Here is a 22,274-nt window from a genome sequence, read left to right as displayed (position 1 = left end):
TCATTGCTGGTGAGAAAATAAAAGTGGAAGCAATTTAACAGGGAAGCGATAAAACCGTAGGAAGTGGCACTCTTCATGTTCCCAATAGTGAGCACGTCTGGCATAATAATTTGTAAAATGATTGAACCTAGAGGCACTTGACATTTTAAATAGTTCAAGTCATTAACTATTACATGATTATTCAAATTTCACCTCCAGTTTAATAGAGTAGGTGGCAAACTACCTCTGAAGGGTTTTTTTGTTTTGCTTTTTATGGGACTGGGTTTGAACCCAAGGCTTCACACTTGCAAACAGACACTCTACCACTTGAGCCACACCTCCAGTCCATTTTGCTCTGGTTATTTTGGAGATGGAGTCTCATGAACTTTTTGCCCAAGCTGGACTCAAACCACAGTCTTCTGGATCTCAACCTCCCAAGTAGCTAGGATTCCAGGTGTGAGCCACCAGTGCCTAGTTACTTCTGAGGTTTTAAATCCCAAAGTTGTTAATGGTGTGTATGTGACTATACAATTCATATTATTACATAATATATGTTCCCTCACATATATTTAGAAAAAAGCAGAACCAGATGCACCTAGCCTAAAAAGGTATCAATAACAAACAAGCAATAAAAATGTGCTGATATTTATAACACAACTCATTGATGGCCATTAGAGGAAAATGTCCTCTTCTAATTCTCAATGGTCAGATTTCTGGCAATTGCAGCTGCTACAAATGGGGCTTAAGGGAATCAGACTGGGTCAAAGTTGACAATTACTTAAATGTGGTTGTCTTCAGAATTACCCAACACCAGACTTTCCAGAGAGCAGAAGGCCCGAAGATGAGGTGAGCCTGCCCTGGTAAGGTGAATGGGATGGAGTTATGTGTGCATGTTTGTGGGTGTGTGTTGGTGTGTGAGTATGGGTGTGGGTGTTGTGCTGGTGTAGAGGCTGGTGAGTATGTGTTGGTATCAGGGGTGGTTATGTGGGTTTTGAGAGGGAGATAAGTGTAGGTGTGTGTGGAGTGTGAGGGTGGTAGTGTGGGTTTGTGGGGGTATATGAGTATGAGTGTGGATGTGTGAGTGTGTGTTGGTGTGGAGGCTGGTGCATGTGTGTGGAATGTGAAGTGTACATGTTTGTGCATGCAGAGAGTCTGCAGCAGGAGAAGCTGGCAGGAAACTCAGGAAGTCTTACCCCTAGCCTGGTATGCAGGGGAGAAGGAAAGGGGCTCTGGTAGATTTGGCTGGGGCCTAAAGACTAAGCTGATAAAGGGCAGATCAACAGTCAGAAAGCACATAGATTTTTCTAGGGATGGAAAATAGTGGGGAGTGACCAGGAAATACATGGGGGAAGCTAATAGGCAAGAGACAGCTGTGGGTCTAGGTGTGTTTGTGGGCATGTCTCAATGTCAACACCCGCCCCGGTGAATGGAATTTTCTCCCTTCCTGGTGTGAGGGGTGCCCAGCACATGGGGAGGCACTGAGTCCAACAGAGGCTGCTTTTCAGAGGCCTGCAGCTCAAGGTGATTAACACCCCAAAGGGCAGGTCCTGGGGTGGTGTGTTCTAAACCCCAAAAGGTTCCAGGTGCAGAAAGTGCTATTTCAATTAACACCAAATAATCACCCTCTACTACGTCAAGCTTTCTGGACACTCGTGATCCCATACATTCTAGGGTCAGTCATCCCTATGGGTCTGCCATACTGCTCCCTCCATCCTTGGGCTATGTGGTGTGGGAGTTGGACCTCCTGCTTCTTTCTCTCATTCTTGGGTTGTGTAAATCACCCCTCTCAAGCCCTCCTACTGCACCACGGCCTCCCAGCTGAACAAGTTGGGTTTTGCAAAGAAGCTCACAGCAGTAGTGGGTAAGCTTCATGAAGCTTCTTGAAGGCCAGTTTTATATGCTGTCTTCAATGCTGAATGTTAAGGAGAAAAATAAAGACGGCTGAGTCTCTAGGCCCCTGTTACTGATCATCTGCACCATGTGTCATGGCCCCATATGAGTCACATAGTTGCCAGGCTACCTGCCAGCATAGCTGCCCACCTGTAAACCCCCCTTGGGGTCATCAGACCCTTGCTCTGAGGCATGCAGCTCCCTGTTAGCAACTGTCTTCTGTGAGACACCTCCAACCAAGCTGGACTCGCTGCTGTGGGGCTATAACAATAGTAACAGTGTGTGGACAGCCTCATCTGGGAGGCTGCATAATCACCCCACCTGTCATGGGGGCTTGTCAATTACATCAGCCCCTCCACAAACACCACACTTTATCACAGAGGCTGTGAGTACAGGACAAACCCAAATGTTCACATTCTCAAGTGAGCAACATACACACAGGTCTGGAGGTGCTGGGAGGTAAACAACCTCAAAACAACTTTATACAGAAAAGGAGTTTGAAGTAACAGGGAAGGAGGAATTGAGAGATGATAAAAGAGGGAAATAAGGAGAAGGACCATGTCCTCGACCTGCAAGACCAGCCTCCTGCACACCTGCTCTTGAGATGGAAATGAAGGGCCCAGCTCCATCAGTGGATGGGCTTCCCCAAGCACCACTTCCAGGTCACATATCCTTGAGCCCTCACTGTCCCCAGGCACTGAGAATCCCAGAGAGGCTGAGGAAACACCACGAAGTGAGGACCTAAGTGCAACCTACACAGTATAAGTTGCTCTGAACTCATTCTTGTAAGCATACTTCAGTAAATGAAATTGAGTTATTTTTTTGTTCTCCAGGCAAAAATAAAGAGGAAACCACCAGTTAGGATTTTCTGAGCATTTCCAGTGAAAACTGAGTGGCCCTCATTAAGTCAGAATTCACAGAGGGTCAGGGAACTAGTGTCAGGACTGAGTTAAATGGTTCAAACCTGCTGGTGTCCACAGAGGCTGTTTGGGAGGAAATCCCTCACATCAGTGTCAGAAGTGCTTTGGTGTAGAAAGCACATCCTTGTACCCCCCTGCTCCACCACACATTTAAAATGAAGTTTGGTGGTCCAGGACCTACAGGTGGGTGTTCTCAAGACCCCAGAGATTTCTGGCCCTCTGTGACTCACAGAGCTCAGCAGACCCTTCCACTTGCTGGTTTGTGATAAAGGACAGTGGAAAGGCTGTTCTGGAGTTTAGGAACGTCTGCAGAGGCTTCATTATGCTGGCAGGACTGACTAGATCATTGACCCCGGGTAACCCACTTACCCTTCAAACCCTCCCTCCCCAGAAGTCAGACAGGGTGGGTTAAAAGTCCCAACCCTCCCAATCACACAGTAGGTCTCCCTGTCAATTTGCTTGGATGCTTCAGACCAGGAGCCATCCAGGGCCACACAGACTCCAAAGACCTCATCAGCTCTTGAGTCTGAACCTGGACACTGAGAAAATATTGAACAAAAGGTGGAGCTATTTAAGAGCCAGAGCCCAAATACACATTTCCTATCCTGTCACAATGGGAAAGCAAGAAAACCCATGGAGGCCAGCAGGGAGGAAGCAGCGTGAATTCAGAGACAGAGGTGATCCAGGGGCCAGACTGGTGGGGTTTCGGGACTGGTCTGTGAAGTGCTTGTTGGGGGCAGTGTGTGGCTCTGCACAGGCAGATGGGGTCACAGCATCCTCTTCCCTGAGGTCAGGACCCCTAAGATCTGCAGCTCCTGGAAAGGGGAAACCCGCCCCATAGAAGAGGATGAGGGAGCAGTGCCTGCAGTGTGGCTCCATGAGGGGCCAGAGGGTCCTGGACACCAGCCAGGGCTGGGGCAGAATCACAGCCTCATGTACAACTGTCCCCTGCTTGCTACAGTGTAGGTCCCAATATAGTGCAGAATCAGTGGTTTCAAACACAGGAGAAAATTGGCCAGAAGCTGAGGCGCATGAGGGTTTAGGTTGAAAATTCTCCACTGGTGCGAGAGACATAAATGAGACAAAATCATCTAAGGGAAAGGGGGACTCCAGGGTTCTTTGTGGAAATAAACAGCACCCACCTGAGAGCAAACATTGGCCTTCTCTTCAGGAGACAAAAGACAGTGGAGGTCACCTTCAAATGGAGACTGGCAGTTTTGGAAGTGAAACTGTTCACACAGAAACTGCCCACATACCAAGGCTCAGCTCACAGAGGCTAAGAACAAGGGCACAAGTTTTGTCCATTCACAGACCTCTGAACAGAGTCAGCTGTTGAAGGCAGGACAAGAATATCCCTAAGGGAAACTGTGAAAGAGGCACTTGTGCCTAAAAATAAGTAAACAAATTTATGATTAGATATAATGAAATATGTTATCCTTTATAACATTAAACTTTTTAAAAGTCTGGTTTAAGACAAATACTTTATTTAAAGGGATAATTGCAAATGGGGACTGTGACCTCAAGGTCTGCAAGGGATGAAGAAAAACTTTTCCTCTTCAGGAAGGAGTGAACAGAACAGAGTAACTGGTGTGGGTTACTGAGGGCTGAGGAGTGGACTCTGGACTGGGAGGGCTGCTGGGTCCAGAGGTGGGAGGAAAGCAGCTACCTGCATATTTTCTCCAACACTAAGTGTGGAGCAAACTATTTCTTCTCGCTCCCTTGTTATTACTGAACCTAACTGGGGTGGCTGGAGATGCAGAAAGGACATAGGATAGACAGACAGAAAGTTGGATTAGGTGTGTTGGGCACTTGGGTGGAGATGCACAACCCTCATTGCTTCCTTTCTTTATCTTTATTCTTTAAGGCCTTACTCCTTTACAGTTCTTTAAAACCTCTTTCCTTAGACTTGCTCTGTCCCATGTTTTCTCTTAGCTGTTCTTTAGCATCAAAGTCTTTGCCCCCAGACTTACACTGTCTCTTTAGCTTTCTTAAAGTCTTGGCCTTCAGGCTTGCTAGCAATTCCCCTTTAGCAACTCTTTTCCCTTCAACAATCTTTTTCCCTTCAGTAATTCTTTTCCCTTCCAAAAGCCTTCCACACCAAAAAGCCAAAAGCCCAAAAGCCTTCTCCATCAAAAAGTCAAAAAGCAAAAGCCTGGCGTCCTCCTTCAGTGAGTCTTATATCCAGTGGTAAACAGGGTGGAGCAGTGCTTCCTGGGGAGGGGTGTGACATTGTAACAGGAGAAACCTTCCATCCTGCTTCTCTGAATGTAAACAACTTAGAAGCAGCTGTTCTGCATTTCCCTCTTCCATGGCTGGGGCTGTGCCTGCCTCAGCCTACAGATAATCTGAGGAAAAACAGTTGCACTGCATCTCTCACCTTGCTTATGTCCAGTTCTCATAAGCTTCTCATATTCCGCTCTCCCCATAAGTAGACATCTCACAATCACCCACATCCTCATCCTTGGTAAACCAGGGGCTTTGGGGTCTTATCTGAGCTATGTGAGGGTCTGTGCCATGAGCCGCTTCCAGAATTCAGGACGTGGGCGATTCCTATCTTCCAAGGCCACAGTCCAGCATTGTCCTTAATCATCTGGACCAAAATTCCTGAGGTGGACGTGGGGTGGGGACAGGGGAAGCCAGTTCTGCACAGGGTGTGCACAGTGGAGGTAACTACAAGGTATAACACTATGTGTAAGGGGATGCCTTGAAGCTTGCAACTGAAATCACAAAATGGGATTTTTCTCTTTGAAAACAAAAATCCACGTTCAGTGTCTTGTGTTTTTCCTAGAGATAATACCAACTGAGTAGTTTTTGCACGTTGCTATTTAAAGTATTTATGGTGGAGCTACAACCACACTGGTTTTTATATCTGCAAGTTGCCAAGATGCTAGCACATGGCTACCTCCCTGTAAACACACTCCTTGAGGGGTCCTACCCGCTTGTGGGGTCAATACCCCACCTCGCGCCATTCACAGGAAGCAGTGTGGCTGCAGCTATGGGGGAGCTGAGGATTCCTGTCATGTTATCAATACTGACACAATGCCTTCACAGAATATAGGGACATAGGTTCAGATTTGCAAGGAAAATGCAAGGTATACTTGTTAGGAAAAACGCCGCTCTCAAAGAAGGCTCACGAGAAAACTCACGTCCATAGAGCAAGGTTTGATGGCAGGCCAGGGAAAAGATGGCGCAGCCCAGAGCCTGGGAGAGCAGTGGCTTTTATAGAAGGGGAGGGTAAGGAAGTTAGTACAGGTGCTGGTAGGGGTGGGGCTGTCTTAGAGCACGGGAATTTGTTTAAGGGCGGGGCTGCCATTTTGGCTGATTCACAAAATGGCGACATTATTGTTCTATCAATACTCATTGAAGTGTCAGATATTTCTGAGTAAAATAGTGTTCCAACCTTCTCTTGCATCTTCCTAGGAAGACATAAAAGAAATTGTTTCAAATTGCCTCTTCAGGTAACCTTTTACCTGAAATTCCCAGCTGCTTCCCCATGAAGACAATATGAAACATAGAAATTGCTATAGTTGTGTAGTGTACATAAATTGATGAGTAAGAAATAAGAGAGCATTCGTTTATTTAAAGGTAACCCAATTTTGCTCTGCACTCCTCTGTAAACACACACCTTTAAAATGATTGAATATTCTTCTTTTATAATGAAAATGGTGTAACCCAATTTTGCTCTGCACTCCTCTGTAAACACACACCTTTAAAATGATTGAATATTCTACTTTTATAATGAAAATGGTGTATAATTTTGAATAAACATTGTTAGTTAAGTGAAATAATTATTTTGCAAAAACTCCTTTGGTGTTTGCCCAATATTTGTGTGTGTGTTTCGTTGAGGGTGAGCACACACAACTCTCTGCTGGAGGACACACTGGGCACCACCAGCTGCAGAAGCAGCAGGTGACACATGGCTGCCTCAAATCCCTGTGACCTGGGACACTGTTGAGGACCTAAGACTTCTATCTCTATGGGTTATAGCTGTCAGTATTATGTTAGACATTAATGCTGAGATTGGTTGTGGTATTTATGTATTAACTTGTTTGAAAATAACAATGATGGATCTGCTACAGGTTAACATAGGAACATATTTTTCTAAAATGTTCCATTTTCCAAAACAAAACAAGGCACAGTGAGAAGGGTTGCTTCATGTGACTCTCGTGTGAATCTCTAATGCCCTGGACATGCAAAACTGGGTTCTCACAGGCCCCTTCCCTTGTCCTGCTAGGACTAGAAAGAAAGCCAGCCTCAGAGAACTGCCCTTGAAGGGGAGGGTCCTTCCACAGCTTCCTCACATAAGTGGGATGATTCATATAGCTTCTGGAAAACTACACTGTAGGTCTGTTAGAAAATGTGAGCAAAGATATAAATAACATCATAGAATTATTAGGACGAAAGCTTTTCCTCTGAGGCTAGAAGACATCTTCAATAGCCACCTCTCCCTGGCAGTGTCCCTTGGCTGACTTGCCTGGCCCTTGTCCTTGCTCCTACAGGACAGTGACAGTAAGTGTTGGCCAGTAAGGCGAAGAGGCCTCTGGACATCTCTGAGGGTATACCCTGTGAGGCATCTGGGTGACTTCCCTCTACTAAGGACCTACGGGTAACCTCCACAGTCTGCTCATCCAGGGAAATATCCATCCTGATACTTCCTAATTCATCACCAACCAACCACCTTATACACCTGACCCTGGGTCCCCTGCCTCAGCCCAGAACATTCCCCCATGCTCTGTGTTGATTGGTGCTGTGAGCTGGTCACTTCCTTGTTGCTGATTCCTCTTCAACAAAGTCAGAAAACTGGGTTTTGTCAGTGGTCTTTTGAAAACCTTGTTTAGAATAAACTGACTTTACTCTGTCCATGGAAATTATCACTGATGTAGCACAGGAGGAAACTCCCAGGTCCACCCAGCGGACTCTCATGGAGGACAGCAGAGCCATCACAGCTGTCCCTGGGAGTGTCCAGGGCAGCAAGGAACCAACAGTGTGTCCTCTGACAAAGCAAATACACAGTTCCTAAAATGCCCCTCAGCCTAGTCCTAGGTCAGTGTCCCTTGTCTTGAGGACATTTTAACTATTTTCTTCAACTCAGCTTATATTTGAGAGATGACATTATCAAAAATGACCATTATAAAGGGATGAAGGAGCCAGGCACGCTGGCTTATGCCTGTAATCTCAGCTACTCAGGAGGTGGAGGAAGGAGGATCATGAGTGGAGTTAAGCAGACTCTATGTCAAAAACAAAATACAAAACAAAAGAGATGGTGTCATGGGTCTAGCATGGCCCAGTGTGCTGGAGGGTCTGGTTCAATCCCTAGTACTGCAAAACAAACAAATGAAAAACTGAAAGGGTCAAAGGAATTTTCCCATTTTACTTAGGGTTTATTCTAAAAATCTGAAAACAGAAGTCATAGCTCTGAAATAAATTTGATAATGCAGTTACCAAAAATAGTAACTGATATCCCATGGGGAAATTATGTAATTTATATTATGTAATAAATACAAACATGTTTTGCAAATTGCAAGGACTTTCTTACTTGTAGGAGTTCCTTTGAGGAATTTTAAAACTTGCAGCCTGAAGTTTTACAAGTAGAAAACCTTGATTTTTCATCTGGCAAATTTAGAAGGAAATCATACTTCTGACTCCTCATGACACATCACAAAAGTTCCACTTAATTTTCATTTAAAGTCTCTGCTCTTATGTATCAACTGTAGATATACTAAAATGATTTGATCCCCCATACTCTCTTTTCTTGGCTCTTTTTTCTCTTTCTTAACTATTTCAGGTTTTTAAAAAATATGTAACCAGTCACTATTATTTTTTATAGTACTCCAAATGAGATTATGACAATCTCCATAACCTTCAAACAGTGGGAATTTGGCCCTCATCTACAAATTCAAGGGAGGGACTGAGGCTGCAAAATAAGTCATGAGTTCTCCAGTTTTCACCTGCTAAGACCTGGATTCCCTCGGGATGCTGGGGTCAGTGTAGTACAGACAGATGACATGTGTGTCCTCAGGGAGGTGACATCCTGTTGACCTGATGTCCAGGCAGTCAAAACAGGCTGCATCCTTCCCCTGCCTGCCAAGAGACTGCTTTCAGGTAGTCGCATTTTGGCTGTTGGCAAGGCTCAGGCAAAGGGCTGTTGTGGAAAAAGAATCCTTGAACTCTGCTCTTCCTTTCAACTTTGAAGCCACTCGGACAACAATTTTCCTGGTTTCTTCTCAAATTTTGTAGTTCTTTTTCTGTTTGTGTTTTATTTCCATTGTTAACGGGCCCTGTGATGACTGTTGTAATGCTTAAGATATACATGTTTAACTTATTAAAGTCTGAACGAAAGTGTTGCAGTATATTTAAGCAGGGAAACAGGACACCAAGGCTTGTCAGGAAGCAATATCTATTAGCCTACCAGCAGCAGCTCAGCAGATTCACATCTAAAGCCTGAGCCCCGAGAACAAAGGGGCCTTACCTCATATACCCTAGTGAGCAGGTTATAGAAGCAAGAAGCAAGGTTTAACCCATATATGGCTGTATGCAGCTGTATTGGCTATTTTGCCCTCAGTGCTATATGATCTTTTTTATTTTTAGATTTTTTAAGTCTTAGCTCCTTGTTATTTCATTCCCCTCTTCCTTGCTATATTATCAGAACACAGACTTGCTTGCTGTGAGGGCCTCCTCCCTGCTACGAAGTACAGCTGTGTACTTCCATCTCTCTCCTTCCATCCACTGTGTGTCCTGATTCTCTTGCTACATATTTATAAACCGCAAGGTACATTGTTACTATCCTTGCTTTAGGCAGTGTGTTGCATTTTAAAGAAACTAAAAAAAATTAAATATATTTTATACTGATCCTCATTTTCACACTTTCAGAACTTTTTATTTCATTGTTTAGGTCCCCATTTCCAGCTCATGTCACACTTTTTTGTCTGGATTGACTGCCTTTGACATTTCTCAGGGTGAATGTCACCCTGCAGTCAGCTATTCAGCTTCTTCTGATCTGGAAGTGATGACATGCCATCTTCCTTCTGAAGGAGGTTGCTGCTGGTTACAAGACCCCAGGCCAGCACTTTCCTTTGGGCATTCATGAGGCCCTGTCATTTTTGATGGACAGGTAGCTTGTTGAGCTGCCTTTCCTCTTAGGATCAGCCTTCTTCCCTCACTTCTTTGGTCTTCTACAGTTTGGCTGTGGTGTATCAACTATACATACTATTTTTCTTTTATTTGTCCTGCCTGGGTTTAGCTGATGTACTTGGCTCTCTTTGTTGGTTGTGGGAAAGTCTCTGGTTTTGTGGTTTCCATTCTCAGAGCTCAGGCTTCATGTCTGAGCTAGAATCCCTCACCTGTCCACCTTTCCTTTGCCACATACATTGTAGTTTGGAAATCCTGGCCAGGAGACTCAACATCTAACCTTCCTTGGATCAGTCTGTCTGCTGCTTCACCCCTTGAAAATGGGTTGTGTTTTTCCCAACTTGTGCATCTTGAACTTTTTCATTGAATAGGAGACACCACATAGAGAAAACCAGAGGCTCAATTGCACAGTTTTCTCCTGTGACATAGCATGCCTTAGGCCTCCATGTGTTGTGCTAAGTTGATTTGGCCCCAAGTTGGGCTGGGTTTTGCCTTCTTGCTATAGTTCCCTTTGCATCACAGACTTTAAGTTACTCTGTTGGGTACTGTGGTTGCCTTGGGCTTGGTGTGGTGTCTGGGTGGCCAAGGTCTTCTCTCCGTGCTCTACCCCACCTTTTGGTTTCAGATGCCTGCATGACCTGAGTCTCAGAGGTGGTGTCTCCTCAGTGGTCACTCAGGCCTGGTGTGATGCAGACAGGCCCTTCAGTTCTTGATGAAGCCCTGGTATTTGGCATAGTGTGTGCACTAGGCTTCAGAAATGTATCTTCTTGGTGACATCTGCTTCCTGGGCCCAATGCTACCCAGTACCTGGGCAGCACAGATTTCCTGTGTTGCTCCAGAAGTCACAACCCTCTGCTTCCTGTCAGAGTAGGATCCCGGACCTATGCACACTTCCTGTCTCATCCTCAGCTCCTGCCTCCCCTCTGTTCCCAAAGTAGATCTGTCCTGTGCACCATGGTCACAGCCTTTGCTTCCTGTGTGAGAAGCATCTAGGGAAGGTCTAGAGTCCACATGTCCTCCAGTGGCAGCTAACCCTGAGCACCCCGAGTCTGAAGAAGACTCTCTCCAGCCCCTGCCCTGCTCTACCCCCAGTATTTCTCATGAAACCCACCAAGACCCAGGAAAGAGATGGAATGTGATTGTGTGCTTCTGGGTCTAGAACCCTAGATATGCTGAATTGCCACAGAGGCACAGAGTCAGCCTTAAAATGAACTAAGATTGTAGCTGCCTTCTTCCACCTCCCTGCTAGTGTACATCTCTCCTGCTCTGCCCAGGTGGACGGTCATTCTGGAATCTGTCCATTTTGCTGTCTTGTGATGTCAGCCAGCTGGAAGGTCCAGAGAAGTCATGATTGCTTCCCTGTTAGGACGGGATTTACTTAGTCTGCTATATCCAAAGTGGAGAGCCTTGGAGGCAAAGCACAGTTCATATGGCTGACTCTGTTTCTATTTTTATGCCAACATAACACGTCATGTGTGTATTCTGATATTTTATTTTTAAATTTTAATTAGAATTGTGTACATACAGTAGATACAGATACGGATGGATGTGTATGAGTGTATCTGAATGTACCACACAATGTAAAATCAATAGTGACAGCAGTCCTGGGCTGGCCATGTCTCCTGCCTGCTGCTGCACCTCAAAGAACAGCACCCTCTGTCCTCTGTCCTCAATCTGCCAGAATGCAGACAAGCCTGACTCCATGATTCTCGGGTTTGGAGCAGAGTCCCCTTTGTCGTGTGTACTTCTCACAGTCTCTCCTCATCCTATGTGGCTGGCTTGTGTGCATTTCTTTGCTCTATCATCCCCTCCATCTGGCAACACCTCAGGCTTCAGTGATTTGCTATGCTTCATCATCTTGATGAGCTGCTCTACCAGGGGAAACCTCTTTTCTCCTTAGTCTCCTAAAAGAAGAGTCTGAGGAGGTCTTTGTATGCAGGGAGCTCCTGGGAGGTGATGCTTGGGCAGCGATGAGGAACCACAAGGTACAGACAGGAGAGGAGGGCTGCCAGGTCTGCATCCCACAGGGCTTTCTTCCCTACATGTGCAGTTCCACTCAAGAGCATCCCCTAGACAGCATCAGAAAGGCTTCACGAGTCAGCTTTGCCCAAGAACACAGCAAGGACATGCCTAGTTGCTGGTTTATTGCTATGGACAGTGGAAAGGATACAGATGGAGCGATCCTGGAGTGACGCATGTGGGAAGAGGAGCCTCCATGGCCTCTCTGCATGGTCACCCTGAGGAAAGCTCCACGTGGTCAGCTCTACAGAAGCTCCCAAACATAGCCATTTGGGAGTTTATGGAGACCCCATTGCATAGGTGTGCCTGAAGCAGGGACAGCTGTACTGAAAAGTGATTGGACAGAAAGACCAAAATCTAATGTTGGCAGAATGGGACAGGAGAACCAGTGAGGCCTGGCACAGCTTGTCCTTGGCCTCTCTGTGAAGCATTATCTCTAGGGATGGGGCAGGACTACTCTGGAAGGAGGGGGGCCTTATGACCTACTATAGGACATGGGTAGATCAGAGAATTTCTTGATGGCCCACCTGGGGGAGAGACTGATAAGTCAGGAACCTTGGATGAAAGCCAAAATACAAACTTCCTCACATCACAGCATATTGTTAACCCAGTGACCATCTGACTAACCCAGTGATGATGTTTTCCCTCAGCAGATGACTGTGACCAGCCACTGGTGTCAGCCCTACCTCCCTTGTCCTTTAGCAGTTCCTCAGAGCTGTCCAGCAGCCATGGTTCTGGGTTTGCAAGACTTAACCGAAGAGACGGTAAGTTCACTCCTCACCTCTTATTGATCCATGGTGAGTTCATTGATTTTCAATAGTCCCTGAATTTCTTTCAATAATACGTGAGTGGATTATCCATTACACAGAAAGTAAAACTCTGGATGACTTTTAAACAGACCTACAGGAACCCTTCCATTTGAAATGTATGCTGTGTAAATATCATGATCACCAAGAAGGGCAATACAGGTATTTCTCTGCACCTGGACCACAGGATGAATCCTGTGGGAAATGGCTGTGAACAATATGATCATTTCACCGTGAAAATATTCAAAAGCCTTTGAATATGTCAAGTTCTATTTATAGTGCACACTTTTTCCTATCACAAATATCAACTTTATGAGGGATTACAGGATTCCTCTTCTACCTCAAACTGAACAACAAAGTCAGAGGTGGATTCACTCCCCATGGCTGTAGCAGCAGCTTACACTAAAAAGTCTCATGGTTCAAACAGCTCCAGTTTGTGATCTTAGTTCTGGGGTCCAGATTCATCAGTGGGTCTCAGTGCACCAAAATCAGAGAAGAACCCACTTCCTGCCTCTCCAGCTTCCAGAGGTGCTGCACACCTGGGCTCATGATCATCTCTAGTCAGCAAAGGTCAACAGGCATTCCTCCTGCAGCACCTCTCAGTCCTGGCACTTCTGCCTTCCAATTTCCCTCTCAGACATGATTGCTCGGGCACTGGATGGTGCAGGGCAGTGTCGAGATAAGTAACTGGCACCCCAAGTTCCTTCTTGCCATGTGAGGTGACCATGGCCGTAAGGCTGGGATGTGAGCATCTCTGGTGACCATTCCTCTGCCTCCCACAGAAGGCTGGACACATACTCATTAAAGACTCATGCCAAACACAAGTAAAGAAAGTATTTCCATAACCCTCATTTCACTCCCCTGTCTGAGAACGGGACTGTGACACTGCCCTCACAGCCCACCAGGTTATTCTATCTGGGATTCGAGGGTGCTCTTCTGGGGCTGTGTGCTGTGTGCCTGTACTTGATAGCTAGGGCAGAAACCTGAGTCTTAATCCGCTCTGGAGAAAGAACAGGGGAAAGACATCCTTGTGATCCACCAAGCAATAAAAGGTAAAAGTCTGGGTGCGAGTTTAAGGGAAACACAACTGTCTACACAGAAATTATTTGTAGAAACCTCAGTCACAAGCCACGCCCTCTATCACTCATTTCTTTTTACTCTCCTCCATGCTTTTGCTCAGAATTGACCAGATTCATTACACTGGGCACTGCAAGGAAATGTCATCTACATGCTTTCTTGTAGATGTTTAGATTTTCATTAAAGATAGATCATCTCGTCAAAGTATTTATTACAACACATGTACATAAAATGTTACTTTGCATTGCCATTTTATATTTAAGTTTTAAGTTAATATTTTATTTTTGGTGGTACTGAGGTTTGAACTCGGGGCTTCACTCTTGAGCCTAAAATTTTATTTTGTTTCACTATGTAAGGGACACTAACGAAGAGTTGATATGAGGGTGTGAATAACTCACAGGTCTCCAGCATCTGTGTTGGAGACCATGAGCAATTGAGCCCTGAGTTTGATGGAGACATGTTCCACCACCTGTTGATATTTACACCTTCATCACGGAGGCGGGTTTGCCTCTTAGCATCATTGCTTATAGTGGGTGTGATGATGCCATTGAGTCTCCAACAAGCGGAAGTCTTTGATGGCAGTTAGGAAGTGCCAGCCCCTCTCTGGGACTACAGCCTGGATCCTGCAGCTCCCTCCTGACACTCTCCCAGCCCAAGTCATCCTCCACCCACAGCCATGCTGCTGGCCCATCCCTGACTCACTGTTATTGCCCAACTGCAGTCTTTTTTCTGGAAATCCATCACCCTTAAACCATGTTACCCCTGGAGGCTGGGTGACCCTGTGAGCACCTGCCAAGGACCACTTCCTCTGCATAGGCACCTTCCTCAGGCCTGGTCTGACCTCAGCACTCTCAGTCCTCAGCATGGACTCTGCTTTCTACCTAGCTTCCTGTCCACAGGGACTGTAAGCACCCAGGACACAACTGTCATCCTTAACTCAGAAATGCACTCAAATGAGTCATCCATGTGTGGTTTTTCTTATCTTCCAACACTACTTATTTTACCCACATTACATCTGAGTTTTTAACATCTGTCTAAGTGGACTGATACTATCCCTGAACACAAAGGCAAGATTGAATCATGGTCTCATACTTCCCACTCCTGTCCCAAGCATCAAGGCTTTGCATGGGTGGAAATCATCTTAAATCTTTATTTTCCTACAGCTTATAATGAAGCAAGGCATCAGCCTTAATGAATTTTATTTGCATGTTAATTAAGTTTAAACCAGCCCATTTTAATTATCTTTCATCATTTTTACTTCATCATTTTTGATTGGGTTTATTTTATTTTCCCCCTGTTGAGAGCCTGGGGCATTCACAAGGGAATTGCAAATTGAGAGTGAGTTATTGAAGGCTAGAGAGGGTTGTTATTTTCTTAACACTCCTCATTTGATTTGGATCAGGCTGTGAATGATGGCTACACCAGTGGTAAGAACATGAATAGCCACAGAGAGATTGATTGATAGGTCACGCAAGTCATATAGGACAACAGCATGTCCACAGGGAGCCTGGGAGCCCAGCAGTTACTGTAGGAACTTGCAGAAAGCAAGTGATCTAATTGTGCAGCTGAGGGGCCCATCCCTCCACTTTAGGGTGGTGCCCAACTCTGAAAGCCAGTGGCCTGGGGCAGTCAGGGCTGTCCTGGAGGGAGAAGGGGGTCCTTGGGCAGGAACTGCTGATCAGCTTACATCCACACTGCTCACACAGTGTCCTTGTGGGCTTTAGGAGTCACCATGTTGACAAGGAAGCCACTGGCCTCATTCCCTTGGTAGAAATTCAATTTGTCCATGAGAGATTTCATTGCTCAAGAAGAAGAATCCAAAAATACCTGACAGCCATAAGCATGCATGGGTGATGTCAGATGCAGAGCCATAATGAGACCGATGTTTCTCTTCTTCTATTCACTATTTCTGTGACTGGAGTTCTGATATAGCTTGAAATTTAATGCATCTCTTTAAATAAAATACACATTGGTCTTTTACATAAATGGTGTGTTAGTCTGTCAGTCTCTATACACTATTAAAAAGTAAAGTAATTTCAGAGTCCATGTGGAATACCAAGGAGGTTGCTGTAAGGATATCATAATATGTATCAGGTATGTGTTTGCATGAACAGCAAAAGAAGAATGGGGGCGGGGCTGCAATCTAGCAAGACAATTGTGTGGCTCCTTTCCAAGCTAACACATCACTTTCTCTATTTCTCTTCCATTTACTGGAAAGCATAAACAATTTCTATCTCCCCCCCACCAAAAAAAAAAAAGAACTCTTTACAGGTCTTGCTTGCTCCCTCTGAGTCTTGGCTGCCTGGCTCTTCTGGTGGAAGGTGGATATAAAGAATGCTTCTCTCTGTGCAGAGCTCAGGAAGGCAGCATGGCAGGGCAGATATTGGTGACAAAGACGTCCTCAGGATGAGACTCAACTAGCTCTTGATCCACCAACCTAAGAGATCAAAAGGGTTGTTCACTGTGTCACAGGTTACTCCAGAGGCACCTGTACACCTGTACAGAAGGTGGGTATAAAGAATGCTTCTCTCTGTGCAGAGCTCAGGAAGGCAGCATGGCAGGGCAGATATTGGTGACAAAGACGTCCTCAGGATGAGACTCAACTAGCTCTTGATCCACCAACCTAAGAGATCAAAAGGGTTGTACACTGTGTCACAGGTTACTCCAGAGGCACCTGTACACCCATGTTTATTGCAGCACTATTCACAATAGCCAAGTTATGGAAACAGCCAAGATGCCCCACCACTGACGAATGGATTAAGAAAATGTGGTAGCTATACACAATGGAATTTTATGCAACCATGAAGAAGAACGAAATGTTATCATTCGCTGGTAAATGGATGGAATTGGAGAACATCATTCTGAGTGAGGTTAGCCTGGCCCAAAAGACCAAAAATCTTTTGTTCTCCCTCATATGTGGACATTAGATCAAGGGCAAACACAACAAGGGGATTGGACTATGAGCACATGATAAAAGCTTTAGCACACAAGGGAGGAGTGAGGATAGGTAAGACACCTAAAAACTAGCTAGCATTTGTTGCCCTTAACGCAGAGAAACTAAAGCAGATACCTTAAAAGCAACTGAGGCCAATAGGAAAAGGGGACCAGGAACTAGAGAAAAGGTTAGATCAAAAAGAATTAACCTAGAAGGTAACACCCACGCACAGGAAATCAATGTGAGTCAATGCCCTGTATAGCTATCCTTATCTCAACCAGCAAAAACCCTTGTCCCTTCCTGTTATTGCTTATACTCTCTCTACAACAAAATTAGAAATAAGGGCAAAATAGTTTCTGCTGGGTATTGGCGGGGGGAGAGGGAGGGGGCGGAGTGGGTGGTAAGGGAGGGGGTGGGGGCAGGGGGGAGAAATGAACCAAGCCTTGTATGCACATATGAATAATAAAAGAAAAAGGAAAAAAAAAACAAAAGGGTTGTACAACTAGATTTCAACTTTGTAATATGCTGTATTGCTGTGGCCTTCTACCACTGACTTCCAAGTGTGGGTTTAATTAACAACGTGCCCCAAGACCTCAGATGAACACACAAATGTGGAGAAAGGCCCTGGGATGCTTTCCATGGCTGCCTTGCAGGAAACCAGGGAGCTATCAACTGAGTTGAATTAACAGCATCTGCAGCACTTTAAAATGGAGGAATAATTTCCACAAAGTTGTACTAAGTTTAAAGAGAGAAAGTTTTACTAACCATGCTTACAGAAAGGGACAAGGGACAGGTATTCTGCCTGCCAGACAGTTTACATCTGTGGTCTTCCAGAAGGTGACATCTTCAAACACCAAGACAGATCTGTGTCCTCTGCAGCTCAGGCATCAGGTGCAGTGACCCCACACGACCCTCTGCAGTCTGGAGCCTACAAGGCAGAAGGGGTCAAATGGAGGAGACATGATGTATTCTGCAAGTTTTAAGGCTGGAAAGCCTGTGTTTTAAATGAAACAAACCTGGAAAATGATAGCATAAAGGTCCTTGGGGAAGTAGGAAAGTTTGGCTGCATTTATCAGTCGTTGTAGCTTCCAATCCTCACGCTTACCACACTTCACCTTCCAGCCCAGGAGACAATTGAAGGTGAGAGCACAGCCATACAGACATCACCGAGAAGTGCAGCCTGTGGAAGTCTGAGCCCTGGAGCTAAGCAATCAAGGACAGCAGTGTGGCACAGTGACAGTGGACACTGAAGCCATGAAGCCCCCAACACAACACTACCAACCCAGAGACTGTCACTACTGGACCAGCCTGCAGCTCTGAAAATGCCCCTTTAGTTGACTGGGCTTGTCTCCCATGGGGTTAACCCAGTGCTCTTTGGGGAGGCAGCCCACCTGGTGTGTGGCAGGGACACTGTGCAGTGATTGCTCAGCATCACAGCTGTGTGAGGCAGTGATAACACTTGAGACAAACAAGAGACAAGACCTGGGGCGAGAGATGTCACCATGCTGTGGGGAACAAGATGAAGGCACTGTGCGTGGCCTGGAAGTGTACAAGATGCAAGTACCGCCCATGGCCTGGAAGTACACCAGAAAGCTGTGTACTTCATAGCCCTGGCTGAGGCTCTGTGCAGGCAGAAAGAGAAGGAGGCTGAGTCCCACCTGTCTGAGAGCTAAGGAGCTATCATGGAGGGCACATAATTTTGGGCGCTTGAGGGCCATCCCTGTGGGTACACAGGAGTTATGTGAAACCTAAGGACCAGCCCATGTGCACACAAGTGTTATGTGGAGCCTGAAGGCCTTACCCACATTTTGGGGAAGCCAAGGGCTGTCCCCACGTGCAGAGGGGTTACATGAAGCCTAAGGTTGGCCCTATGTGCTCCTATGGGCTATGGGGAAGCTGAGGCAGTTCAGGGAGTTTAAGTTCAGGGAGCTTAAGGAATCCTCTGTAGCATTGTTAGGCCAGTACTTGGCACCAAGCAGAGCCTGCAGAGGCTAACAAGATACAGAAAGCTGACTATACAGAATCAGTCCAGAAAAGTCCTTAAGGGAGCTAACAGTGACAACAAAAACACCAACCACAACCCCAGGTTAGGAAGACTGTTTCTGAGAATTACCTCATTATTTAAAATGGCATGATTTCCAAAAACAAAAATATAAGATATGTAGTATTCAGAGCTAAATGAAACCATGACAAAAAAGGAAAGGGCATATGAAGACGGAGAATTCCAGAAAGAAAGAATTCGCTGTTTATTTATTCATTCATTTACTCATTGCACCCAGGACCTCACACATGCTAGCCAAGCTCTACCGCTTGAGTGATACCCCTACCCTTTTCATTTGTAATTTTGTTTCTGAGCAGAGTTTTACTAACTTTACTTGGGCTGTCCTCAAACTCTCACCCCTCCTGCCTCTGCCTTCCTGAGTAGCTGGTATTATAGACATGTACCAATATGTCTGGCAAAATTAGTTCTTTATTAATAGCCAAAGAAAAATTATCTCTCTAAAAGAAAACCAATTAGAAATTTTGGAGTTGAAAAGGATGATAACTGAAATTAAAACGTTCATGGGGGTTATTCGACTAAAAAATTTGAGTTGCCAAAAGAAAGAATCAGGAAACTGGAAGATGAGTTGAGATTATCTGTCCAAGCAAGAGAAAGAAAAGAAAATTAAGAACAATTGACAGAGCCTCAGAGACCTCGGGAGCAGGTCAACATGTGTATAAAGGAAGGAAAGGGACTGACAGGACATTGAAGACACAGGGGCTGGAAACTCCCCAAATAGAAGGAGAAATACTAAGCCTCACATCCAAGAAGCTCAATTAACTCCATACAAGTGGACCTGACTTTACCCAGGCAGATGCATCACAATCCAACTGCCAAAAGCCAGAGAGGAGAAAGTGTTGAAATCACTCAGGAAGCTGACTCACCTCCTACATGAGTCCTCTAAAGCGTGGACTCCAGCTTCTCACCAGAAACCATGGAGACCAGAGGTTAGTGGACAACTCATTACGCAACCCAGAAATCTTACTTAGCAAGTAAGATTTTCATAAATCTTTCATAAATGAAGCAAGACTGCTCTGGAAGGAGGGTTACACCATCTCCCTTCTTCAGCTAAAATGAACTTTAGAAGGAAACACACAGGAAGGCAGTGGTTTCATAGATATGTCACAAAAGCTCAGATGACAAAAGAAAAAATGGGGGATAAGAGAAGGTAAGGGGGTAAGTGGTGATTAAAGTATATATTACACATATGTTGGAAAATGTCACTACGAAGTCCATTATTTTGTACAATTAATATACAATAATAGAAAAAGATAAATTCAATATCTTCGAAAGTGAAAATGTTATTTTAAAAGACATTAAGAAAATAAAAGGAAAACTTACACATGGCAGGAAATATTTTCAAGTCATTTCTGAAGAGAAATGTTGTCTAGAATAAACAAGGAACTCTTATAACACAGCAACAAAGATGTAAATGCCTGATTGAAAACAGGTCAACTGTTTGGAAGGGAATCTCTCCTAAGATAAAGCAAATAGCCAATAAGTACACACAAGCATGAGAACCATCAGCAGTAAATGAGGAAAAGAAAATGAAGCCAGGAGATTCTATTCCACACTCACTAGTGTGGCTGGAACCCAAGAAAGGAGATGCAGTGCTGGTGAACACCGTGAGGATGCAGCCCTCATGCAGTGCTGGTGGGAAGAGGACATTCTGCTGTAAAAACAGGTGGACATCAGTACCCGCAGATGAAGTCATCGGAGCCTAATATTGAAGTAAATAGGTAATTAAGATATTTTTCTACAAAATGTTTTACATTCTCTTTGACACTTCAAAGAGTTTTTTAAAAAATTCAACGTCAAGCACAAGGGTGTTTTATGCAGTGTCCAGGAATTCCTTGACATTTCAATAACAGTGTATAAGAATTTTTTTTGAATTTTGAGTCTTTATGTTATGAGTGAAATCATTTATGGCCTCCCAGGTTACCTCTGTGATAGTAACTCAGCTGTGATCCTGATTTCAGAATGTGTGTGACAATCAACTTTGCGTTCGCTGCACTTGGTGAATAGTCTTGGGGAGCTAGGCCCTTCTTATGCACTAAGTGATCATTTTTCTGTGCAGTAGCCTCAGAGAAACATGGGGCCATTATTCCCATTGATGGTGGAACTTAGCAACAGAAGGGCATGAGTTTAAAGGATTAGCACCTCCTAGACCTTTCCACATGTCCTGGAGAGACACAGAAGTATTTGTGCAGTGAGTTTACTGTCCCTAGGGTATGTTTTTATCCATAGGCTCAGCTCAGTTTTACTCTTATATCACTGTTTTTTGCAACTGTGACAACTTTGAATACCAGGGCAAAACACAAGTTACCTGGAGTTTTTTCTTTCCTACTACCATACTGAGCAATTCTTACCCAGAAACCTTAGAAGGAGAAATAATGCCAACAGCAAGGGTTACCTCTGCCCTGGGTTAACACCTCTGCTCCCACTAAGAGGTACAAAGTGCAAAGAATCAATCACAGGGTTGAAAAGGATTTCAAAGATTTCCAAGTCCAACATTAACAGACTTAAAACAATTTCATTATTTTAGTCTTTCACTGTCTGTCTTTTTTGTGATAAGATGCCATGTTACAGTTACAAGAAAAGACTATTCTGTTCCCTCTCTCCTGTCCTTTCTCCTTCCTTTACTCTCCTCTACAAAGTAAACATAATGAATTATTTGAAACTCTTTGCCTTAAAGGAAAAGAGAACAGGCTCTTTGTAGCTGAAAACCTCAATGTACCCAAGACTGAAATGGCCACTTATTTTTCTAACACTATTATTTTAATTAACATTTTTAATGGGCAAATGCTCATATCATCATTCACCAATAAGAAATAAATGTGTCCCTAGAGAGTGCCCTGCTGTCCTATCGAGTGCCCATCCCAAGGCTGCTGCCTCTAATACCTGTGCCTCAAGATAGTTTCCTGTTGGAACACTAGAATCTTACGCCGCGAGCGCTTCTGACTTGGATTCTTGTTTATGGGTGTTTCAGTTACTTGGTCCTTTTAAGTTCTGAGCACTGTTCCACTGTGTGAGCATATCTCAGCTTTGGTCCCCATTCTCCAGCTGAAGGACACTTGGGTGGCTTTGATATGGTGATATTGAGGATGAAATGACTGTCAGTAATTTCATTATTCAGATCTCATCCACATGTTCCTGTTCCCCTTGGGCAGATACTGAAGAATGGCATTGCTGGATAATGTAGCAGGTGAATGTTTAATATTTTAAGAAACTGCCAAAAAGGGTTTCCAAAGGGTTTGTTTGTGCCAATTTATGTTCCCAACAGCAGTATATTATTTAGTTTTTTATATCCTCTTCAACCCCTGGTTAATTAATCTATCTATTTTACACCTTCTAATGCATATGTTAGGATAGCTAATTTTGGCTCTGATTTTTGTTTCCTAATGTCTAACACTGCTCAGCTTTATTTTATAGCTAATTCTGATTATCTCCTTTGGAGAAGGATTTGTTAGAAACTTCTC

At 44.6% G+C, this 22,274-nt stretch overlaps 1 protein-coding gene across 3 annotated transcripts in view; it reads left to right on the top strand.

The window, feature by feature from the left end:
- Positions 1-22,274, top strand: part of LOC109678597 (contactin-associated protein-like 4) — a 130,690-nt gene that overhangs the window by 7,618 nt on the left and 100,798 nt on the right. For 2 of the 3 annotated variants that reach the window (XM_074072301.1, XM_074072298.1), the window contains exon 2: positions 12,587-12,700. In XM_074072301.1, coding sequence (XP_073928402.1) covers positions 12,587-12,700 — 114 coding nt within the window. The remainder of the gene's footprint in view (positions 1-12,586; positions 12,701-22,274) is intronic. The other variant, XM_074072299.1, reaches the window with a different exon arrangement.

Source organism: Castor canadensis, chromosome 4, assembly GCF_047511655.1.
Source record: "Castor canadensis chromosome 4, mCasCan1.hap1v2, whole genome shotgun sequence".
In the NCBI taxonomy this organism is placed as follows: domain Eukaryota; kingdom Metazoa; phylum Chordata; class Mammalia; order Rodentia; family Castoridae; genus Castor; species Castor canadensis.
Note: the sequence above shows the minus strand (reverse complement) of the source record. Positions and strands in the feature narration are given on the sequence as shown.